Source organism: Meleagris gallopavo, chromosome 1 (assembly GCF_905368555.1).
Source record: "Meleagris gallopavo chromosome 1, MGAL_WU_HG_1.1, whole genome shotgun sequence".
In the NCBI taxonomy this organism is placed as follows: domain Eukaryota; kingdom Metazoa; phylum Chordata; class Aves; order Galliformes; family Phasianidae; genus Meleagris; species Meleagris gallopavo.
The window spans coordinates 136,555,664-136,574,060 of NC_139404.1; the positions used below are offsets into that span (position 1 = coordinate 136,555,664).

The following is an 18,397-nucleotide window of genomic DNA, read 5'->3' on the forward strand; positions in this document are numbered from 1 at the left end:
TTTGTATATATTTGTCCCGTCATTACTAGCACTTCATTTACCTCTATCAGGTAAGCGTTAACCTCATTCTCTTGTAAGATAATTTCATTTTATAATGAAAACTTCTAAGAAATTAAAAAGATAGCAAACTTCAGTATGAAGTATGTTCAGGCTGTGTTACATATATTGGTACTGGAGGCTTGTAAACTGCGATACACGATCAGCATCTTTTATGCTAAGAATAATATTAGTATCTGCTTTTTTTTTCTTTTACTTGATCCATTAACAACTCATATGTGCCTCTTCCAAGATGTAAATGCCTCCTGATTATAGCTTTCATAATCTTTTCTCCTTTATCATGACCAGGCAGTGTGCATTACTGAGACTTCATAATGAAAAGCAACTGAGCACTTTATTTACCTGTTACACCTGGAGGACCTGGTGGGCCGGGCAACCCGGGCGGGCCTGGGAAACCATCTCTGCCAGGAGGTCCAGGTATAGGGAATCCCGGAGAACCCTTTTCACCCTTTTCACCTCTCTGGCCAGGGACACCAGGTGATCCTACCATGTCTGGAACTGGTCGACCTTTGAGCAAGGAAAAATACAGGTGAAAAAAGTTGCAAGTAAAAAGAATAACACGATCAACACATTAGCTTCCATTGGGTTTCAGAGAGAAATGGGAAAATCCTAGTGCAAAATAAAGTGGTGCTGTACTTTTACATTTGGTGATTTATAAAAAATTCAGGGCATATGCAAAATAACTCCCTTCCATTAAGTTCCTGAGCAAACACTAGAAAAAGTGACTTTCTGAGATTTAATTTAACCATTTTTTGATGGCTGGGAAAAAGTGCTCATGAAGGAGTTCATTTAGTTATTACATTTAGAAACCATTAAATTCTTCCTTATCCCATAAAAACTCAAATCTTAAACACATCTAGAAGTGGACAGCAACTCTAAGAATTTCAGTAAATAAGTATTCAATGAGGCTAGCAGATTTTCAGGAGTGCTAAAACCAAAACTGCTTGTAGGAATAGTAAGTAAACAGCAGCCAAAAAAGACAAGCAGCTAAACAGACAGAAAGAAAAAAAGCTCGTTGAGATCTCCTTCTAGCTATTTGTACACACAGGTCTTTCTACTTTAATGAGTTTATTAACAATTGATCATTAGACTTGACTACAAAACTATTTTTAATCTTCGGCTACAATGCAGGGAGATATATGAATCTGTATATAGATCTATATTAATGTAAATCTTAATTTCAAAATGGTAATGACAGATGAAGAGCCACCATTTTTCTTTAGGGATTACTACAGCCTATGGTACATAGCATCTCCTCCCTAAACTGTGAGGAATTCTGGCAAGTATCCAACTCTGGTTCACAATAATTTCATACTTACGTCACTACTAAGAGTTACCAGAGCCCTACAAAAAGAGTGAGGCTGTATCACTTCAGACATACCGGAAAAGCAGTACAAGGAAAAAGTCTAGAGTGGGATTACGCCCAGGCCATGACCTGGGCACCATGTAAGTCATGCTGGAGGCAGATGAGAAGACCATCTTTCAGAATTCTCCACCCAAGAAGGATGAAGGAAAAAAGTGAACAAATCAATGGCCATATATTCATACCTGGAATTCCTGGGATCCCTTGTGCACCAGGGAAACCTTTAAAAAGAGACATTTTCAATCAGGCAATCAAGTCAGTAATGCCAACACAAGTGAACTTCTAGCATATATTATTTAAGTATGTATCATAAGTAATACGTACTCTCTGAATCAAAGGTTAAGTTAAATAACCCACAGATGTCTCCAAACAGAACACTTAGTGAAAAGGTTGTGTGAAAAAAATAGGAACGCTCAATTTTTCCCTGTCTACCGAGGAATATTGCAAATTATGCAAATCAATTTTAAAATTAAAATCTTTTACAGGAATCCTTGTGCTTGTATTGATTTCCGTATTTGTCAAATAATCTCACTGGTTTATTTAACCTCCATAAACCCAGATGCCATTTTAACCTCTTCCAAACTGTTAATCAAGTGCAGTCTCATTTACGATGAGAAAAAGCATGACAGAAACTATGACAAAATGTAATAGCTTGGAAAAAAATTAGGTAAGTGACTGGAACATTCTGCGATTATATAGAGCCCCTAAGCTTACAGACAGTGGGATTTTAATTTCCTTTAACATGAAAGGAGAAGCAGTCAAAAAGACAAGTCAAAATACGTACCTTTTTCACCTTTTTGACCTTTTAGTCCTGGCAAACCAGAAACGCCAGGGTCTCCTTTTTCACCAAAAGTATCTATTGGTCCAGCATCTATAATCTAAATCACAGGACAAAGACAAGGACACTAGAAACGTGCAACTGTGCTCCAGCTTTATCACATCCACTCCATCCTAATGGTACAGAAGCCACTTTGTTTTGTGATTACAGATTTGAGAAGTTTTGGTCATATCACCAATCTCAGTGATAGGTAACAACTGTTGTGAGAGTGTTGTAGTTGCTAAGAAAATAAGGATTTCATACTCTACCAAAACTTCTTCATATCAATAGTGGGGTTAAGTGGAGAGGTTGGTAGCACCTTTCCGAATGAAGATGATGTAAAGAAATCTCAGCATATTCTCAGCACTGATCCATTAGGTTAGTATTACTTTTCATCTTAAAATACACTATTCTGGAAATTTCTGCTCTTAATTTGAGTTATACATACAGCATACTCACATCTGCAGCACAACACTCAAGAAGCATGCACCTTCTTTCAATACAAATTATCAGATATGGGGAATTTTCTCACTTGCCAAGAAAGCAGCAACAACAATCATATGTCTGATGCTGATTAGTCCCATTTCTCATTTGCTGCATAAAAAAATATTATAGACTACAAAGCTGACATATATATTCTTTGGAACTCTCTTTTCGATAGTTTGTATGGATTAAGAGTTTTGTATTCAAAAACATTCAAAATTTATATGCTTTGAGAGCTCCTTTCCCAAATTTCAAATATACTTAAAAATAAGGCTTCCAACTTTTGTTACCACTGAGAAAAACTGAGAACATGACTAATTTGAATGAGATCAGAATATGTACAGTCTCTTTGTTTTTCCTCAGTGTTTGAGTGCTTTGACTTTCTTAAGATATACAACTTCAGCTAATTTTAAAATAAAACAGTTTATTTTACTTACTCTTCCTGGAGGCCCTTGAGGACCTTGATCACCTTTTTCACCCTACATCAAAATACAAGTTATGTTATAAATCCAAATCAGATGTTCTTCACCTCAAAACAGAATTTCCTTAGCAAATGAACACTTTGATACAGATTCATACAAATTCAAGGTGCTAGGCACCTGGCATGCTATAAGCAATAAGCAATTAGCTAGTAAGACCTGCTCTGCTTTACACTGTATAAAGAGAAACTGGGATTTTTAGGAACGCACATTTGTACATTCAGTAGCTAAGCAAAGAACTCGTAAAAATAAAGCCTGCATTAATCAATTCATACAAGAGACCTAAACCAGAGATACCTAAGCAATGTTGACTTTTACTTTTCCTAGTCTGAGAAATGATTTTACAACATATCAACATCCATTTAATATTGCTCTGCATGTGTGTGTTGTTTCAATGTGATGACCTGGCCAAGCTCATATCCTGTCACTCTGAGAAGGCAGTGACTCACCTTAGCACCAGGTTCCCCAGGCCGTCCTGGAACCCCAAACCCTCCAGGCAAGCCCTGCAAGTAAAAAATGGTGACACCAGAAAAGACAAATACAATTGCATATTAGTTCTGGCAGCATCAAAGTTTTAAGTTAAACTAGCTGAACACAATTTTAAGTGAACAACTTGGTAGACTAGAAAATTTCAGCCACTTATAGCACACAGACATAAAGACAATGTTCAAAATAGTATTGGAAACTCGGTGAAATACATACGGGTTCTCCTTTTGGTCCTGGTTCACCATCTTTTCCAGGCTTTCCCTGTAAAACAGCCAAATTCCACTCTGCTTAAACATACAGCCACGGGTACACAATTTCTAAATACAGTGAGTGATACACTAGAACAAAACAATCATGACTGTAATGCATTTGTTAGAGAGTCCTAACACAGCTAACAATGTAGAGGGTATAACACAAGAAAATTTTGATTGCCTACTGCTTTGCCTTACTTTGCATTTACTTTTGTGCAGGAATGACCTAATTTTGCTTCAGCTGGGATCAATGGGAGTCTTGCCTCTACCTTCAGCACTGCAGCCACTGTCATGGGATTTTTAGCAATTTGAAAGCATGTTATTTTTTAACTGGGTGTTATCACTATCTTGAATTGTACATCTTGCCCTTAGTTGTTTGACATAAAGCAAATTTAACATTTCACTAACTGTTTCTAAGTTTAATTGGCTTATGAAAACAATACAGTGACTGTAATTATGTTACTGATAAACATGAGCATACTTACACGTGGACCAGGCTTCCCAGGTTCACCCTTTTCTCCTCTGTAACCTGAGCCTGGCAATCCCTGGAAAATAAATGTACACCGGATTAATAACACTGTCAAATTCAAAAGTAAGTTTGCTTTTATCAAATAAGCATGAAGAAATTCAGGACCATCATTAGATTCTTCAATATTTTTATTGTAATTAAAAAAAAAAAAAAAGCACAGTACTCACTGGGACTCCCTGCTCACCCTTTTCACCTGGCTCACCCTAAAGAAATAACAAAAAATGCAGATTAGTATGCAGAATTTTACTCATAATTCATTTAGGGTTTTAATCACTTATTTCTTCATGTCAGACAGCATGATTAATTCTGTTCTCCATTCCAAGAACTATGCCTAATAGCAGGATGTGCAAAAAGAAATAGGACAAAACACAAAAATTAAATCCATTAAGCTAATTTATTATGCTAGTACATAGTGCTTAAAGGGTCTTATTCAATAATTGAAAAATTAATTAGCATCAGATTTTATTGAGGTGATTCTGTACATGAGAAGCCCAGCATAAGCTATTTAATAGAATTTTTTATAAAATTTGAGGTTCATAGGGCTATGCTTATCAATCCTCTTTCTTCAGAAAGTGTTTAGTCTATGGTTATATGTATTACTTACTTATGCAATAATTTATGCATTTATCATCATTTCTGAGAAAATTCTAAGAAGACCATCAAAATTCATTACATAAAATAAAACAATTTTAAAAAGTAAGATGTAGGTGACTCAGTATTTTCTTCCTTTTCTTTTATCTTTCTTGCTAGTTCTAATGCCTAAACTGTGATGGGGACAATAAGATCAGTCATTTAAAATCTCACCTTTTCTCCCTTTATGATTTCGCTTCCTTTTTCTTTCATGTGTGGTGTTGGTCCTGGTGGCCCTGGGGGACCCTGGATCCCTTGTTCTCCCTGTCAACACCAAATTTGGGATATTCCATTAAAAACAAGACTGAGGCCAACCTCGGGAAGACAAAAGTACGTCATGCTCTGTTTTAGTATTTATAGATCAACAGCAGGGTAAGAACTTCATCTGCTTATATAATGCAAAAGGACAATAAAACCTCTCCATAAAGGATGGGTGCATTTCTGCCAAGCAATAACAAATATCAATACCACTTATTTTTCACACATAAAGCTAACATATCCAAGAAATCTCCACATACTGCTGTTGTCAAAAATTTTCAAGTGATTTTATGATAACAAGTTAATTTCAGTGATGTACCATCTCATGAAAAATCCTATTCAGTGGGAAAACTGTGTTTCAAAATACATAAATAAGATAGTGGATTAAAAAAAAAAACAAAAAACCACCAAACACCTTTGTAATATATTTTACTTGTACTCCAAAAGGCCTCTGCCAATGACACTCATGAGAAGCTGAGCCCTGAGAAGGTCTCAGACACAATAAGTTTACCCAAAAACCAACGACTGCCAAGCATTTCTTGCCTTCTGACAGTGCAACATAAAGGACTTCAGAGCCTTTTGGGAAAGATAACACTAATCTTCATAAATGTTACCTCCCACTTGATGGGTCAAGGCAAAGAGAATACACAGGATCAGTTACTAAAGCTAATACATGGTAACCCAACAACGCATCAATGCTGAAACAGTTGTGGAGCAAGCAGGAAAGCAGTATCACTGTGTAAAACCCACCAACAGGACAAAATAAGAAAGGTCATTTGTTTGGTATGACTGCAGCAAAGGGCTTGGAGTTGGACAGCATGAAGTGCCATGCTGTGTGATGGCATATTCACCATTTTTATAAATAACCTGGCAGTGCTGATATCATCATATCCAAACTCTATAACTGCTCATGAATTCTATTCACTTAGTTATGAGTCACAGATTTGATTTACTCAAGTTGCCCCAAATCAACAATGCCATTGTACTGATTTTCTCCATAGGTCAATTACAAGAGTTTATTTATTTAAAACAAATACAGTCTCCAGAGTATTTCTGGCAGCTGTCCCCTCAGCCTTCAACAAAAACATACCTTTTCACCTTTGGGACCTTGAAAGCCCAAGCCCATGTAGCCCTGAAAATAAAAATTACAGATATTAAGTACATTTTTATCAGCCATGAATATGTGCATACATACACACATATTATTAAAATACACACACGTATTTTGTACATAACTGAAGTCAAAGGAAGGTGTAAATGACATTAAATGTCTTTTAAAGGCTTGTTTGAAACAAATAAATCACATCCTAATCTTTCAGGCGTCACAACAACATGTGAAAAGATATATAGAACAAAATTTACAGATCATTTTAATGTCAGCATAGTCTTCTCTTAACATTTTACTGATAAATTTTGACATTTTCAAATAAGCCCAATTAATCACAGAATGTTGTAATTACTAGTAACTTGATCAACTGGGATAAGATACCAAACCAAACAAACAAAAAGTTAAAAATATCTCCATGTGATGCCCCCCCATTAAGACATAACAATTGATCTCGAATTGTAAAAAAAAAAAACATTCCTTTATGATCGTTACTTTCCAAATTTTGGCATAACAAGTAGACAATCTTTTTAATACAAATAACTTACCTTCTCACCTGGTGGTCCTGGTGGCCCAGGGCGACCCTACAAGACAGTAATTTTTTAGCAGATGTGTATACGGTATATTAGGTGGAACAATTCCATATTCTATTATTACAGCAAAAATGCAGATCTTTCCATTAAGTCAAGATAAAAAATATTTTTCTGCTACTGCCTGTAGCTCTTAACTTAGCCTATATAATATATGTGAACAGAAACTGTCAAAGGTCTTTCATCAGACCTTTCTTTTCAGTTAGGCGTGCTGGATCTATTCAGCATGTATGCAAGAGACAATCATACAAAATATGAGGTGCTGTACTGCAAAATAATTTTATTGCTGACTTTTTTCCCCCAGTTTTGTGCACTACTGGCTACTTGTTGTAAATACTAATGCTCATCTTTCATTAAACCTGTTCTTCTTTACCTCAACAAGTGCAAATGCTTACTAAACTGTATGTCCTTTACAACAGGATAAGTATTCTAACACAGGCGTTCACTTCAATAGCCAGATATACTGAGTGGACTTCCATGAGATGGAAATAACTGATCTCTGCTAATGTTACCTGCAGCCATCACAGGAAGGGAAGATAGTACGTTTCACCAGACTCGACAGTATTTCAAGTAATTAAAGTGTCTTAAACATTTGGCAATTATCCAAATGACAGGCAGTTGGTACTGCCTTGCTTTCCACTGTACTGCCCAACTTCTTACTAGACTGCCCATAAGAACAATCTCAGCAAACATTTTATTTAGATCTGGCTGCTGTTTTGTAGTTTATTTTCTACAAACTTAGTGGAAGAAGAGAAATAAGGAAGAATAACTATTACAACTCCATTCCTACAAAAGAAAACTTCAAATCTGCAAGAAGAGGATGCTAGGAGCAGCTGCTATTGAAAATCATGTACTTTCTCAATCTTGTCACGGTAGAGTTCAGAAGACTAAACATGAAGCCTGGAAAGGCAGGTTGTCTTACCCACATCTAACAAACACCTTGCAGGATTTTCCTGTAATAGAGCTCTGTAAGTGAGTCATTAGAAAAAAACTTACTGGTTCTCCTGGAATCCCTGGTGGCCCCATTGGTCCCTGAAACCCTGGAGTTCCAGGTGAACCCTATAAAAAATAAAAAGGTAAAATTAAAAAGCGATACATATTCTTCAGTGCTGTGATATCTATTTAATTTTAATTTAAGCTCACAGCTATTCAAACATCATTTAGACTTACAGGTAGTCCAGGTTGGCCAGGAAAGCCTTTATCACCTTTTAGCACACTAGGAGGTAAAAGACCAATCACTTCACCTGGATCTCCCTATAATTAGAAAACAAAAAGAACATTACTTCAACATCCATTCAAATCCATTCAAAAGCATTAAGTTGAGAAGAAAGTTAGAGCTATGCAAAATTTGAAAGGTTCACTTTAAAAAAAGTCACCTCACTTAAATTCAGCTGAAAAACAGCATGAGTTATTTAGTAAAAGTTAAGAAAGGATCACAAATGTCAAATGTCCTTTTCAACCATCTAAGGAGATTCCAGTATCAAATCGTCATTTATTCCCTAATTTTCTATACTTCAGTGGGTAAGCAGAAAGATTTTCCCACCAAATCTATCAATACTACAGTAATACTTAAGAATCAGAACACCTGGTCTGGCTGCTAATGGAACTGCTAATGGAAGTAGGCTGAGATCCTATCCTTATATCTAATTTGGAAATCAAAGTCATTCATAGAATCCTTTTCCTTCAAAAAATGAATCCTCTTTGTCTTCTGGAAAACTATTCCAATTGTTACCCATTATTTTACATCCTTTTTTTTCCTGATGCCAAAAGATCCCATTGTTTCCTGTTTTTTACAAAATTTCAATGTTTTGTGGGCCATTTTCCCCAAAATTTTCTCCATGTGGAGCGTACTACATAAATGAAATGTCAGTATCAAAACAAATTTTGGAACGATAAAACTTATCTAATTTTTTATGCATAACTTAGTGGCCACTGTACTACTTACACATTTGTGCTACCTTTTCCTATTGTATTCCATCTAATAATTACATTCTTAAAACCTGTCTGGAATAACTCATGCATTCAATTGTAACGAACTGGATGCTTCTCCACTGCCTTTACTTAGGGGCACTAGAGAGCCGAGTACAAAGTGAAGAATCCTGGCACAATTTTTCATTCCTTTAATAAGGACTGATAGTCTCACAAGGTGTAGATTTCATCCTAATTCTGACTGCTACAAAGAGGATATGAACACATTTAGGACAAAATGTACCTTTATTCCAGGAGGTCCTGGGGGTCCCTGTGAAAAAAGACATATTTGATTTTATTTTCTTCATAGAACCACAGAATCCTTAAAGTTGGAAGAGACCACTGGAGACAATCTAGCCCAACTTCCCTGCAATGAACAGGGACATCCATAGCAAGATCAGGTTGCCCAGGACCTTACTCTTCAGTATTGTGTATTTTACATTTCATAATATATATAACTCCATAAAATACCTTCTACACTTCAAGAATCAGAGTTGAAACAAGTGAATGAAGCACAAAGAATCTACTTACTATGCTCCCAGTCAGTCCTGGTAAACCTGGGGGACCTACTGGACCTCTTTCACCCTACAAGGAACAGAGAAAATGGTTTTGTTTAGAGAACGTATGCTTGAGGGATATTTTTATTTCAACACAGAGATACTGTTATAAACATATGGAAGTGTCACCTTTGTGCCATTACATCCTGGAATCCCAGGTGGACCAGGAGGGCCATCTTGTCCAGGAATGCCCTGCATGAAAAGGAAGTACAGAAATTAGCAATACAGCATTAATCCAGGCCAGATGTCACCTGAAGTCCACTTCTGATGTTCTTTTAAAAATACATATACTTCACACGTACAGGGATGCCTGGGTTTCCTGGAAATCCTGATGGTCCTGGTGGGCCCTGCAATTGACAAAAAACATACTGAATTTGCAAATCTGAAATGACAAGACCACAAAACACTAGTGACAAGACCCAATCTCCTTGCCTTGGTGACAGCCAAAAAATGAGAACAACTTTTTTTAAACTCTCTTGACAGACTATTCCTAATCTTCAAACCTCCCAATTATGATATCCTAGTAATTGATAACAGAAAACAAATTTTTATATTGTTGTAACTTTTTAAGCAGCAATATATATATTATTGTTTAGGAACTGGATCAGAGTCTTATGCGCATGTAAAAAGGAATGCAGATTCTGTCTTCTCACACCATGCTTTACAGCATGAAATTTACTGTAGGCATCTCTTCATAGCAGAAGACAATGCTAGCACACTGTAAAGATGATTCTCCATCTTTCATCAGCCATATCAGAGTGTCAATTTCATTGTGGGTTTTTGTCCTTATAGTGTAATGGATCAAGAGTGCGATCTGGTGCATCATTTTCATCATACCAGTTTATTTATACATGCAATACTACTTAATACATATATTGCGAAGCAGAAAAGATGAATGAGATTCCAGAAGATGAAATAGCATATTTGCATCTCCCTAACCTTTTTCATTGCTAAAGTACAATCTAGCATTAGCCAGGAGATTCTAATTTACATTAATATGCAGAATATCATGAACATCATGGATTTAAATAAGAATTTCTTGATCTAGCAGAACATCTGCCTGTAACAGCTTAGACACTGCAACTGATTTTATAAATTCCAAGTGCTGCAGCCACTGCAGCCAAATGGAGAACTGAATCAAGATAGTATTTTGAAGATCTGTGAGCAAGATGGCGTATCTCAAAATGCATCAGTGCTCATGAAGTCACTCAAATTCTCCTTCACTGGCAAATTGTAAAATGAGAGAAAGCTCAGAATGAGCTTAATATCTGACAAAACCCCAAAAGACATGGCCTTGGTTAGTATAGTGTGCTAATTATATAAGAGTACCACATTAAACAGAAATTACAACAGGAAAGTTATAGGCATGTTTAGAGCCTCCCTTCGTATTGAAAAAGACAGAGGATCTTTGCCCCAGCTTTAATTTGTCTCTGCATCCCGTGCACATTTTAAACATATCTGTGCTTTCAAGGGTATCAGCTTATCCAATTGAGTGCTTCAAGCAGGTAAGACGGTTCATATTCAAGTTAGAGTAGAGGCTCTCAGTGAGTCTGAAAGGTATCAAAGGAATATCAAAACCAGAGCTGTTGATAAAGTAGTAAGCAACAGGTGAAAATACAAATGGAAGAATAGCGTTGACTGCACAATGAACTTCAAAGGCAAGAGCAAGAGTCTTGAAATTACTGTGCAGCACAAGGGGATGCCATTGATTGACTCAAAGTGCCTACTTGAAAGCAAATATGAAGTCTGAAAGATACATAAGCCTACAGTCTTTAGAAATGCAAAAATGTAGGTTAGAACTCACCCTTGTTCCTTTTGTTCCTGGCAGTCCTGGTTCTCCAGTATCACCCTGTAAAGGAAAAGAGAGATCTCTGTCTTTCCAAGGGACAACAATTTAGGGAAATCTGAGTGTTTTAAATATTAAAGTTTAATTCTTACCTTAAGCCCTGGTGGCCCAAGGGGACCTTCAGGTCCTTGCATTCCAGGAAACCCAATCACACCCTGTATTCCCGGAAAGCCTCTTTCTCCCTGAGGGAAGAAGAAAACCCATTAGCAACAACACAACTTAACTTGCTTTTTCTAGCAATCCACATATCCCCTGTTTCTGCACTCAAAAAAACCTGCCAGGGAGTAAGAAGTTAGATGTGACAGACAACAGTCTGTGCTGGTCTTTCAATGAAGGGTTATTATAAACAGAGAAATACTTCTGTTTGATAACAGGCTGGCAAAGGATAAGTGTGGCATGATAGAAAACATTCTTTGAATTTGAACAGAAAATTCATTTCTGTTTGCCTGGACAGAACTGTTCATAGCATATTTATACCCTTGGGACCAGGAAGGCCTCTTTCCTTCTAATAAGATCTATCTTACCCTATACAGATACTACTATATCCTGGTAGTAAATCTAACACCCCAAACCAGCAGTTATATTCCTGAAAACTGGAAATATCTCTGGCTTCTCAGTCTTCAGTTTCAGGTGATTCAGAGCCAGTGTTTCATTATATAGGATCATCTGAAGAAGCTGAACTCAAGATAGTATCTGCCATCCGTTAGCTTTTTTATAGCTATATGGGACATACACGTTTTCTGTGCTCTCCTTATTAACCCAAATGTATTTAAAACAGATAAACTTAGAGGCAGAAAATGAAATCCATCTACACTCTAGATCAACTCTGCTACCATTGCACTTTCACTTTTCACCAATGAAACCAAGAGGAACACTGTCCAAATAAAGATGGAAAGAGGGGAAAAAAGGACACATCCACATGTCAAAGCCTGCAAACAGCAAATTAAGCAAATCAAATTTGCTATTTGTAATTAACAAATGATTTGCTAGTGGGACCTTAGGATTGTGAATTTCCCTATTTGCTCAGGATAAAGATTATCAGCAACATTCTGGTAGTTGGTATGGGGTCAGGACTGAGTACACAAAAGAACAACATCCGTGTCTTGGAGAGATGGTAAAATGGGTATCTTGCAAAAAAAAACGTGATAAGCAGGCAGAGGAAGCAGTGCAATGACTCACAGACATGGTGCTAGTTCATGATTCCTGGAGATGGTTCCTGAAGATGGCAGGGATTGGAAGTTTTGGAGTGACTGGGTTGACAGTGGTGTTTAGTCCCCTGAGTAGGATTTTGTTGAGATGAAGGAACCAAGGAGTCCAGAGATGACTGATGGGTAAGAAAAACAGGGCCAGGCAGGAAGGAATGAAGTAAACCATGATGGAGATTATAAGAGCATGAGAAAATAGAGAGGAAATGAAAGCAAAATAACAACTTAGCACAAAGAAATGATTTTAGGGGAAATAAAAGAAATCTACTGACACTAGCTGTACTTAGTGCTTTCGCTGAAGTTGCTCCTGCTGGCCTGAGTTTCTGCAGGTTTGGGCTGTAATTTCCACTGTATTTCAAGTCTCAAAGAAAGGGACCCAGAAACACACCCAGCATTTACAGCCCCTGCTACATGGCGTATAGTGTGAGATGAGTGTCAGAGTAACAATCAGTCCTATCAAAAATTATGCAGCCACTCCTGCACATTGCTGAGAAGAAGAAAAAATAGAAGAAAAAAAAAATGGAAAGGGTTAGAGGAGGAGTACGTCTGAAAATGCCTCACTGCATCCCTTTCAGCCCTATCCTTAACATCTCCCCCCAAATCAGTGCTCAGAAAACAGGACTGCTGCCATGGAAAATATATATATATATATAAATGAATCCAACACAAACCTGACTGTGAGAAGTGTTTTGGTCTAATAACACCATAACTTGTTTGTAATGCTTCCACATGGGTTGCTGATGGAGCACACAATCATAGAATCATAGAATCACAAGGTTGGAAAAGACCTACAAGATCATCTAGTCCAACTGTCCTCCCATTACCCTTGCTACCACAAGCACTAAACCATATCTTGTAGCTCCTCATCCAGACTCCTCTTGAACAGTGCCAGGGATGGTGACTCCAGCACCTCCGTGGGCAGGCCATTCCAGTGCCTGACCACTGAGAGAAAAAGTTCTTCCTTATACCTAACCTAACCCTCCTCTGGTACAACTTGTGGCCATTTCCTCACATTCTATTTGTTGCCTGTGAGAAGAGGCCAAACCCTTCCTCAACTCAACCTCCCTTCAGGAAGTTGTAGAGTGCAATGAGAACTCTGCAATTAGCAGAAGTCTGAGGTGCAAGGTGTCCACTCACCTCTTCGTGGTAAGTTTACTGGACTGGCTGTCATGGCAATCCCTGGCCATGCAAACTGGGGGAATGGCATTTCTAAATTCAAAAAAACACTCATTTATTAAAATCTCCTGCCAGGAAAAATTCTCACATTGAATCTCCTCTCTTTTCTCACAGGAAAAAAATTTTTTTTTTTCAATTAAAAGTCATGTTCTGAGGGAAATAAACAGTTTTTTCTTGAAGCACCAAAACAGCATTTTAGTTTACCCCTCAGCATTCATTGTCACATTTTGATAATAATATTTTCTAGTTATAAAACCCAAGGCAGTGTGGGGTGTTATCACAAAACACTGCAAAACAAAGCAAATAGCAGAACAATGAAAGAAACACATTCCCAGGTCAGTGCAAAGTCTGAATTCTGAAGTAATCACTTCAGAATAGAATTTTACACTACACTGTGGCCACTTGCTTTTGTGACTTGCTGGGAGATCTGGAAGACAGAAGACACTCAAGTACGTAAAGCAAGGTTTTCCATTACTGAAGGAAAGTACAATATGTGCAAATGAGAAGAAAACAAGATTATTATGACACCTACATAGAAGTATGAGTCATATGTAACACAGCTAATAACGCTTCCTGCATTCAGGAGTTCTGTCATGTTCTGGATTTCAACACGCTTTCAACCACTGGACTCTGCAACACAGTAAAGTACTCATTCTGCCATTCTTACAGAAAAACAAAACTGGGGTTTACAGATCTGATTTTCATTTATTTGAAGGCTCCCTGAAGACTATTCTGGCACTGTAAAAGGCCTTTATTGTGCCTGTAAATCACTCACTAAAGTAACGACCACTTCATCTTGCCAAAGATGTTAACTCAAAGCTTAACAAAAATAACAACTTGGGCTTCCAAGACAACCACCATCAGTGCTGCAAGGCCATCTCCAGCCTCCCAGGTTGCTCTCCCTGAAAGGTAAAGCATAGCAGCAGGAGCTGCTCAGGGTCACTTTGAGCTAACGTATGTCCAGGTTTCCACAGGAACATTGCTTTTAACTGGCATTAACTGTTAGGACAAAAGGAGGAAAAGTATGTGGCTATATGTTCTTCTGGACATCCAGGCGAGCTACCAGACACCCAGAGGCCTTCAGAGCAAAACTCCTGAGAGTGTGGAGAGCTGTCCCATCCCAAGCACTGTAGACTCACAGTTTCTCACACAAAACTGAGCTCATATTTTTGCCTGTGATTTGTCAGAAGGGAGTAAGGAAACATAAAACTGGTTGAATCAGCTTTGAGGGTATGCAAGCAACAGGATCTCTCTGCATATGAGCTGCCATCTCAGCTATTTATTCTAACGGGGGATACTGACTTACACACTGCTTACAATCCACTCTCTTCTTTGCTTTCCCATCTAATTTCACAGTTAAGTATTGCATAAGTAGAGTAAATTCGTGCAGACAGATAATGGGGCATTCATCCTCCATGCCATCCATGAAACTCACAGAAGTTAGGAAAACCTATTCCAGCAAGACCTAGGGATGTATCCTACTTTCTAGGTCCTTTCTTTAGTCCATGTGTCAGATCACTTCTTCATATATCAGTTTTAGGGAACCAGTGTGCCAGAACTTGTAAAGAAATACAATGCTCTTCCAGCATTCACAAGTGAACAAAGATCTAACTTCAATTCTTCAGTGATTCAGATATTACCAACTTACACCATACGATGTGTTTTCTGGCATCTTTGGCATCAGTGAAAATGTACTAAATTACAGTAAAACTCTATCAGGCTCAAAATGTCTACATTGAACAAGAGAGTACAGAAACTCCACCATCAGAAGCAGTAATGTCACATCAATGCTGAGTTCCACATGTCCTACATAAACTGAAATTAACTCACAGAGATTCCTGGGTAGCAGCATTTGTACTGCATCTTTCCTACCCCAAGTGTCTTATTTACAACTGCAAGCTCAGATGAAGATATTACCTACTACATTCTGCAGCAGAGACCTAAGCATGTCCTGAGGATGCCTTGAATTGCAAGGAAATACTTGAGCAGCATCCCTTTCTTTCTTGCCTGCCCAGCTCCTTTGTTTACTTAATGTTTCAGACAAAAAGCCCAATAATGTTTGCACTATGTTTATGCTGCAACTCATTAAGCATCCATACTACATTAATTGGTAAGCACTAGACCACTGCTGCTACCCCACTTATTTTTTCTCAGTACTGAGATTTCTAGCTGCAGCGCGTGAAGAGCATGAGACTCTGACTGCAAGGGCTACATATTGTTCATGTTCCAATATTCACAGCTGCGAAATCTTGGCAAGTAACACTGAAAGAGCTTCTGCTTCTTACAAATCAATTCATGAGACTCAGAAATTAAAACAGATGTAACCAAATTTTCTGTACCTCCACTGATTCAACACAAGCTGCCAGAAAACACAAAGAAGAATTCATTATTCAGCTCACAAAGATGAATATCCTGCCACTCAGCTGCTGTTGAAAATGTGGAGACACAGAAAGACAGCAAGTGCTCGCTCACTGTTCCACCTATTTGATCAGCAAGATGCTTGTTGTAGTCCCACTTTTGTGAAATGCATCCAAATGCCTTTACATTAGATAGTTTGAGAATGGACTTCTAAAATGAGATGAACCTGTTAAAAGTATAGCCATAGAGGCCGACTTTTTTGCTGGCACCGACCCTTCTAAATTAGCCATGAAATACTGTTTCACACATGGAACAACTGCAGATGGCAGTGCAAGAGTCACATGAAGCAAGTAGTTTTAGAAGAGTTAGCTGTAATAAATCAAATTCTGAGGGAGAGGAAACAACCAGTACCACATTATAAATTATTTCCCCTATTATTTTGTCTAGGGACTGCCAGACAGGGAGATGTTAGTCTTGAGAGACTGATAACATGGATATAAATCAAATGCCTGCAGAACTGCGGGCTCCATGCAAAGGCTGGGCGCATACATATGTTGCATTCTTCAGCTCTCCAGAGACTCAGGCATGTGGTGAACAACAATGTACAGAGCCTCCTGGAATCATTTCATTGATTATCACACAGCCAGCTCCTCCTGTTTGGTTTGCCTCTGCCAGAGATCATCCCGTGATAGAGATGGAAGGACAGACATGTGCCTGCCCTTCCGCTGAAAATGTGTAAAACTCATTTTTAGGGTGAGATGCCAAAAGGCAGCTGAGCCGGCCTAACCAGCTAAGATGGCTTCTCCACTCCACTGAAACAGATGGTGCACCACAGCCTTTCTTACAGCACCTTTGATGGTTTCCCCCCAACATCACTGCATCACATCAATTCACTAAATTCCCTCACTTTCCCTTGGTGGGCGAGCTTGCTCTGACCTCAGTGAGCTGAGAAACCCACCAGGCAGCTGGGCGGCTGCCAGAGCTCATGGAGGATGCAGCCACACAGGGCAGAGAGGCTACAGCAGCAGGCTTCTCGCACTGGCATGGTGGGGCTGGATGGAATTCCTCTACTAGAGCTCCTCAGCTGTGCCTTTGTTGCAGGAGGAACTGAGCTCAGGGCTAACAAATGCTTGAACGTGCAGGACAGCCATTTCCAGTCCGCTGTCAATGCTGAACCCAACATCCGTTCAAATCTCAAGCTTCCTCTCTCACAAGCATACACGTTCCATTTTCCAAAGCTCATATTCATTGAACTGAAACACTACCAAGGGCACAGACAGCGAAGAAACGTAACATTTTCAAATGAGATTGGGAATGAGGTTTTCCAAAAAGAGGGAAAAAGGGCCTGACATTTCAGCATTCTTCCTTTTCTTTTTTTTTTCTTTTCTCAGTCTGATGTTAGAAATACTCTCAAATGTTGCTTTTGATACAGATTAGTATGAATTCTAGGTGCAACTGTTAACAAAAAAAAAAAAAAAAAAAAAAACCCAACAGATGAAGCCTGAAGCTCTCATCACACCTCTGTGCTTCAGTGTGACCTTGGAAAATCAACAGGAATGCACAACAGCCTTACAGTGACCTACAGGTTTCTAGACAGACTAACCCAAACCACATGAGAGGTGAATACCAGCTCTGTATTTGCTCCTTCAGCTGATATAACTGTGAGCACTCAAAGAAATTGGCTTTGAGGTGTCAGACCCATAATTACACTACACAGTGGGAAACACTATTGTGGGATCCAAGTAGCACTCTTGACTGTGTTTTTCTCCACACTCTTTTAAACTTGTTTTACAGAACCATAATTGGCTCAGAGTTGATTTAGTGGAGAAACAGTGGTGAGGAAGTCAATCCTCTACTAAAACAGTACTTTTAACCACCAGAGGGAGCACCAGTCCCAAATATCTTGTGGGATTAAAATTAACATGTACAATAAGCATCAGCTGTTTGTCCTCAGCTGCACTTACCATTTTCAGTACTTCACTGGAACTATGAAGTGGATATCATTCAAACAGAGTTAGTGCTATAAGCTCACAGCACAGGAGTCTTTAAATGCAGTAAGGATACTTAGCATTACAGAATTCCCACTGTGCATTCTTCAGTGCTAGAATCTATCTGCACTATAGCTATACAATTCTGGAGCCATACAAGTAACAAGTAATTAATTACAGAAACATAACTGCAAAGACATGTGAAGAATCTGTGTAGGAGCTCTGTAAATATCTTGGCTCTCCCAGAAGTT

The 18,397-nt window shown here is 38.3% G+C and overlaps 1 protein-coding gene across 2 annotated transcripts in view; it reads right to left on the bottom strand.

Moving 5' to 3' along the window:
- COL4A1 (collagen type IV alpha 1 chain) overlaps positions 1-18,397 on the bottom strand; it is a 111,085-nt gene that overhangs the window by 37,213 nt on the left and 55,475 nt on the right. For both annotated transcript variants that reach the window (XM_010728563.4, XM_085215501.1), the window contains exons 3-21: positions 11,512-11,601; positions 11,378-11,422; positions 9,876-9,920; positions 9,703-9,765; positions 9,548-9,601; positions 9,261-9,287; positions 8,219-8,302; positions 8,045-8,107; positions 7,007-7,042; positions 6,444-6,485; positions 5,270-5,359; positions 4,633-4,668; positions 4,422-4,481; positions 3,902-3,946; positions 3,649-3,702; positions 3,158-3,199; positions 2,205-2,298; positions 1,606-1,641; positions 400-564 (exon numbers count right to left, since the gene is read on the bottom strand). In XM_010728563.4, the coding sequence (XP_010726865.1) occupies positions 400-564; positions 1,606-1,641; positions 2,205-2,298; positions 3,158-3,199; positions 3,649-3,702; positions 3,902-3,946; positions 4,422-4,481; positions 4,633-4,668; positions 5,270-5,359; positions 6,444-6,485; positions 7,007-7,042; positions 8,045-8,107; positions 8,219-8,302; positions 9,261-9,287; positions 9,548-9,601; positions 9,703-9,765; positions 9,876-9,920; positions 11,378-11,422; positions 11,512-11,601 (1,171 nt within the window). The remainder of the gene's footprint in view (positions 1-399; positions 565-1,605; positions 1,642-2,204; positions 2,299-3,157; positions 3,200-3,648; positions 3,703-3,901; positions 3,947-4,421; positions 4,482-4,632; positions 4,669-5,269; positions 5,360-6,443; positions 6,486-7,006; positions 7,043-8,044; positions 8,108-8,218; positions 8,303-9,260; positions 9,288-9,547; positions 9,602-9,702; positions 9,766-9,875; positions 9,921-11,377; positions 11,423-11,511; positions 11,602-18,397) is intronic.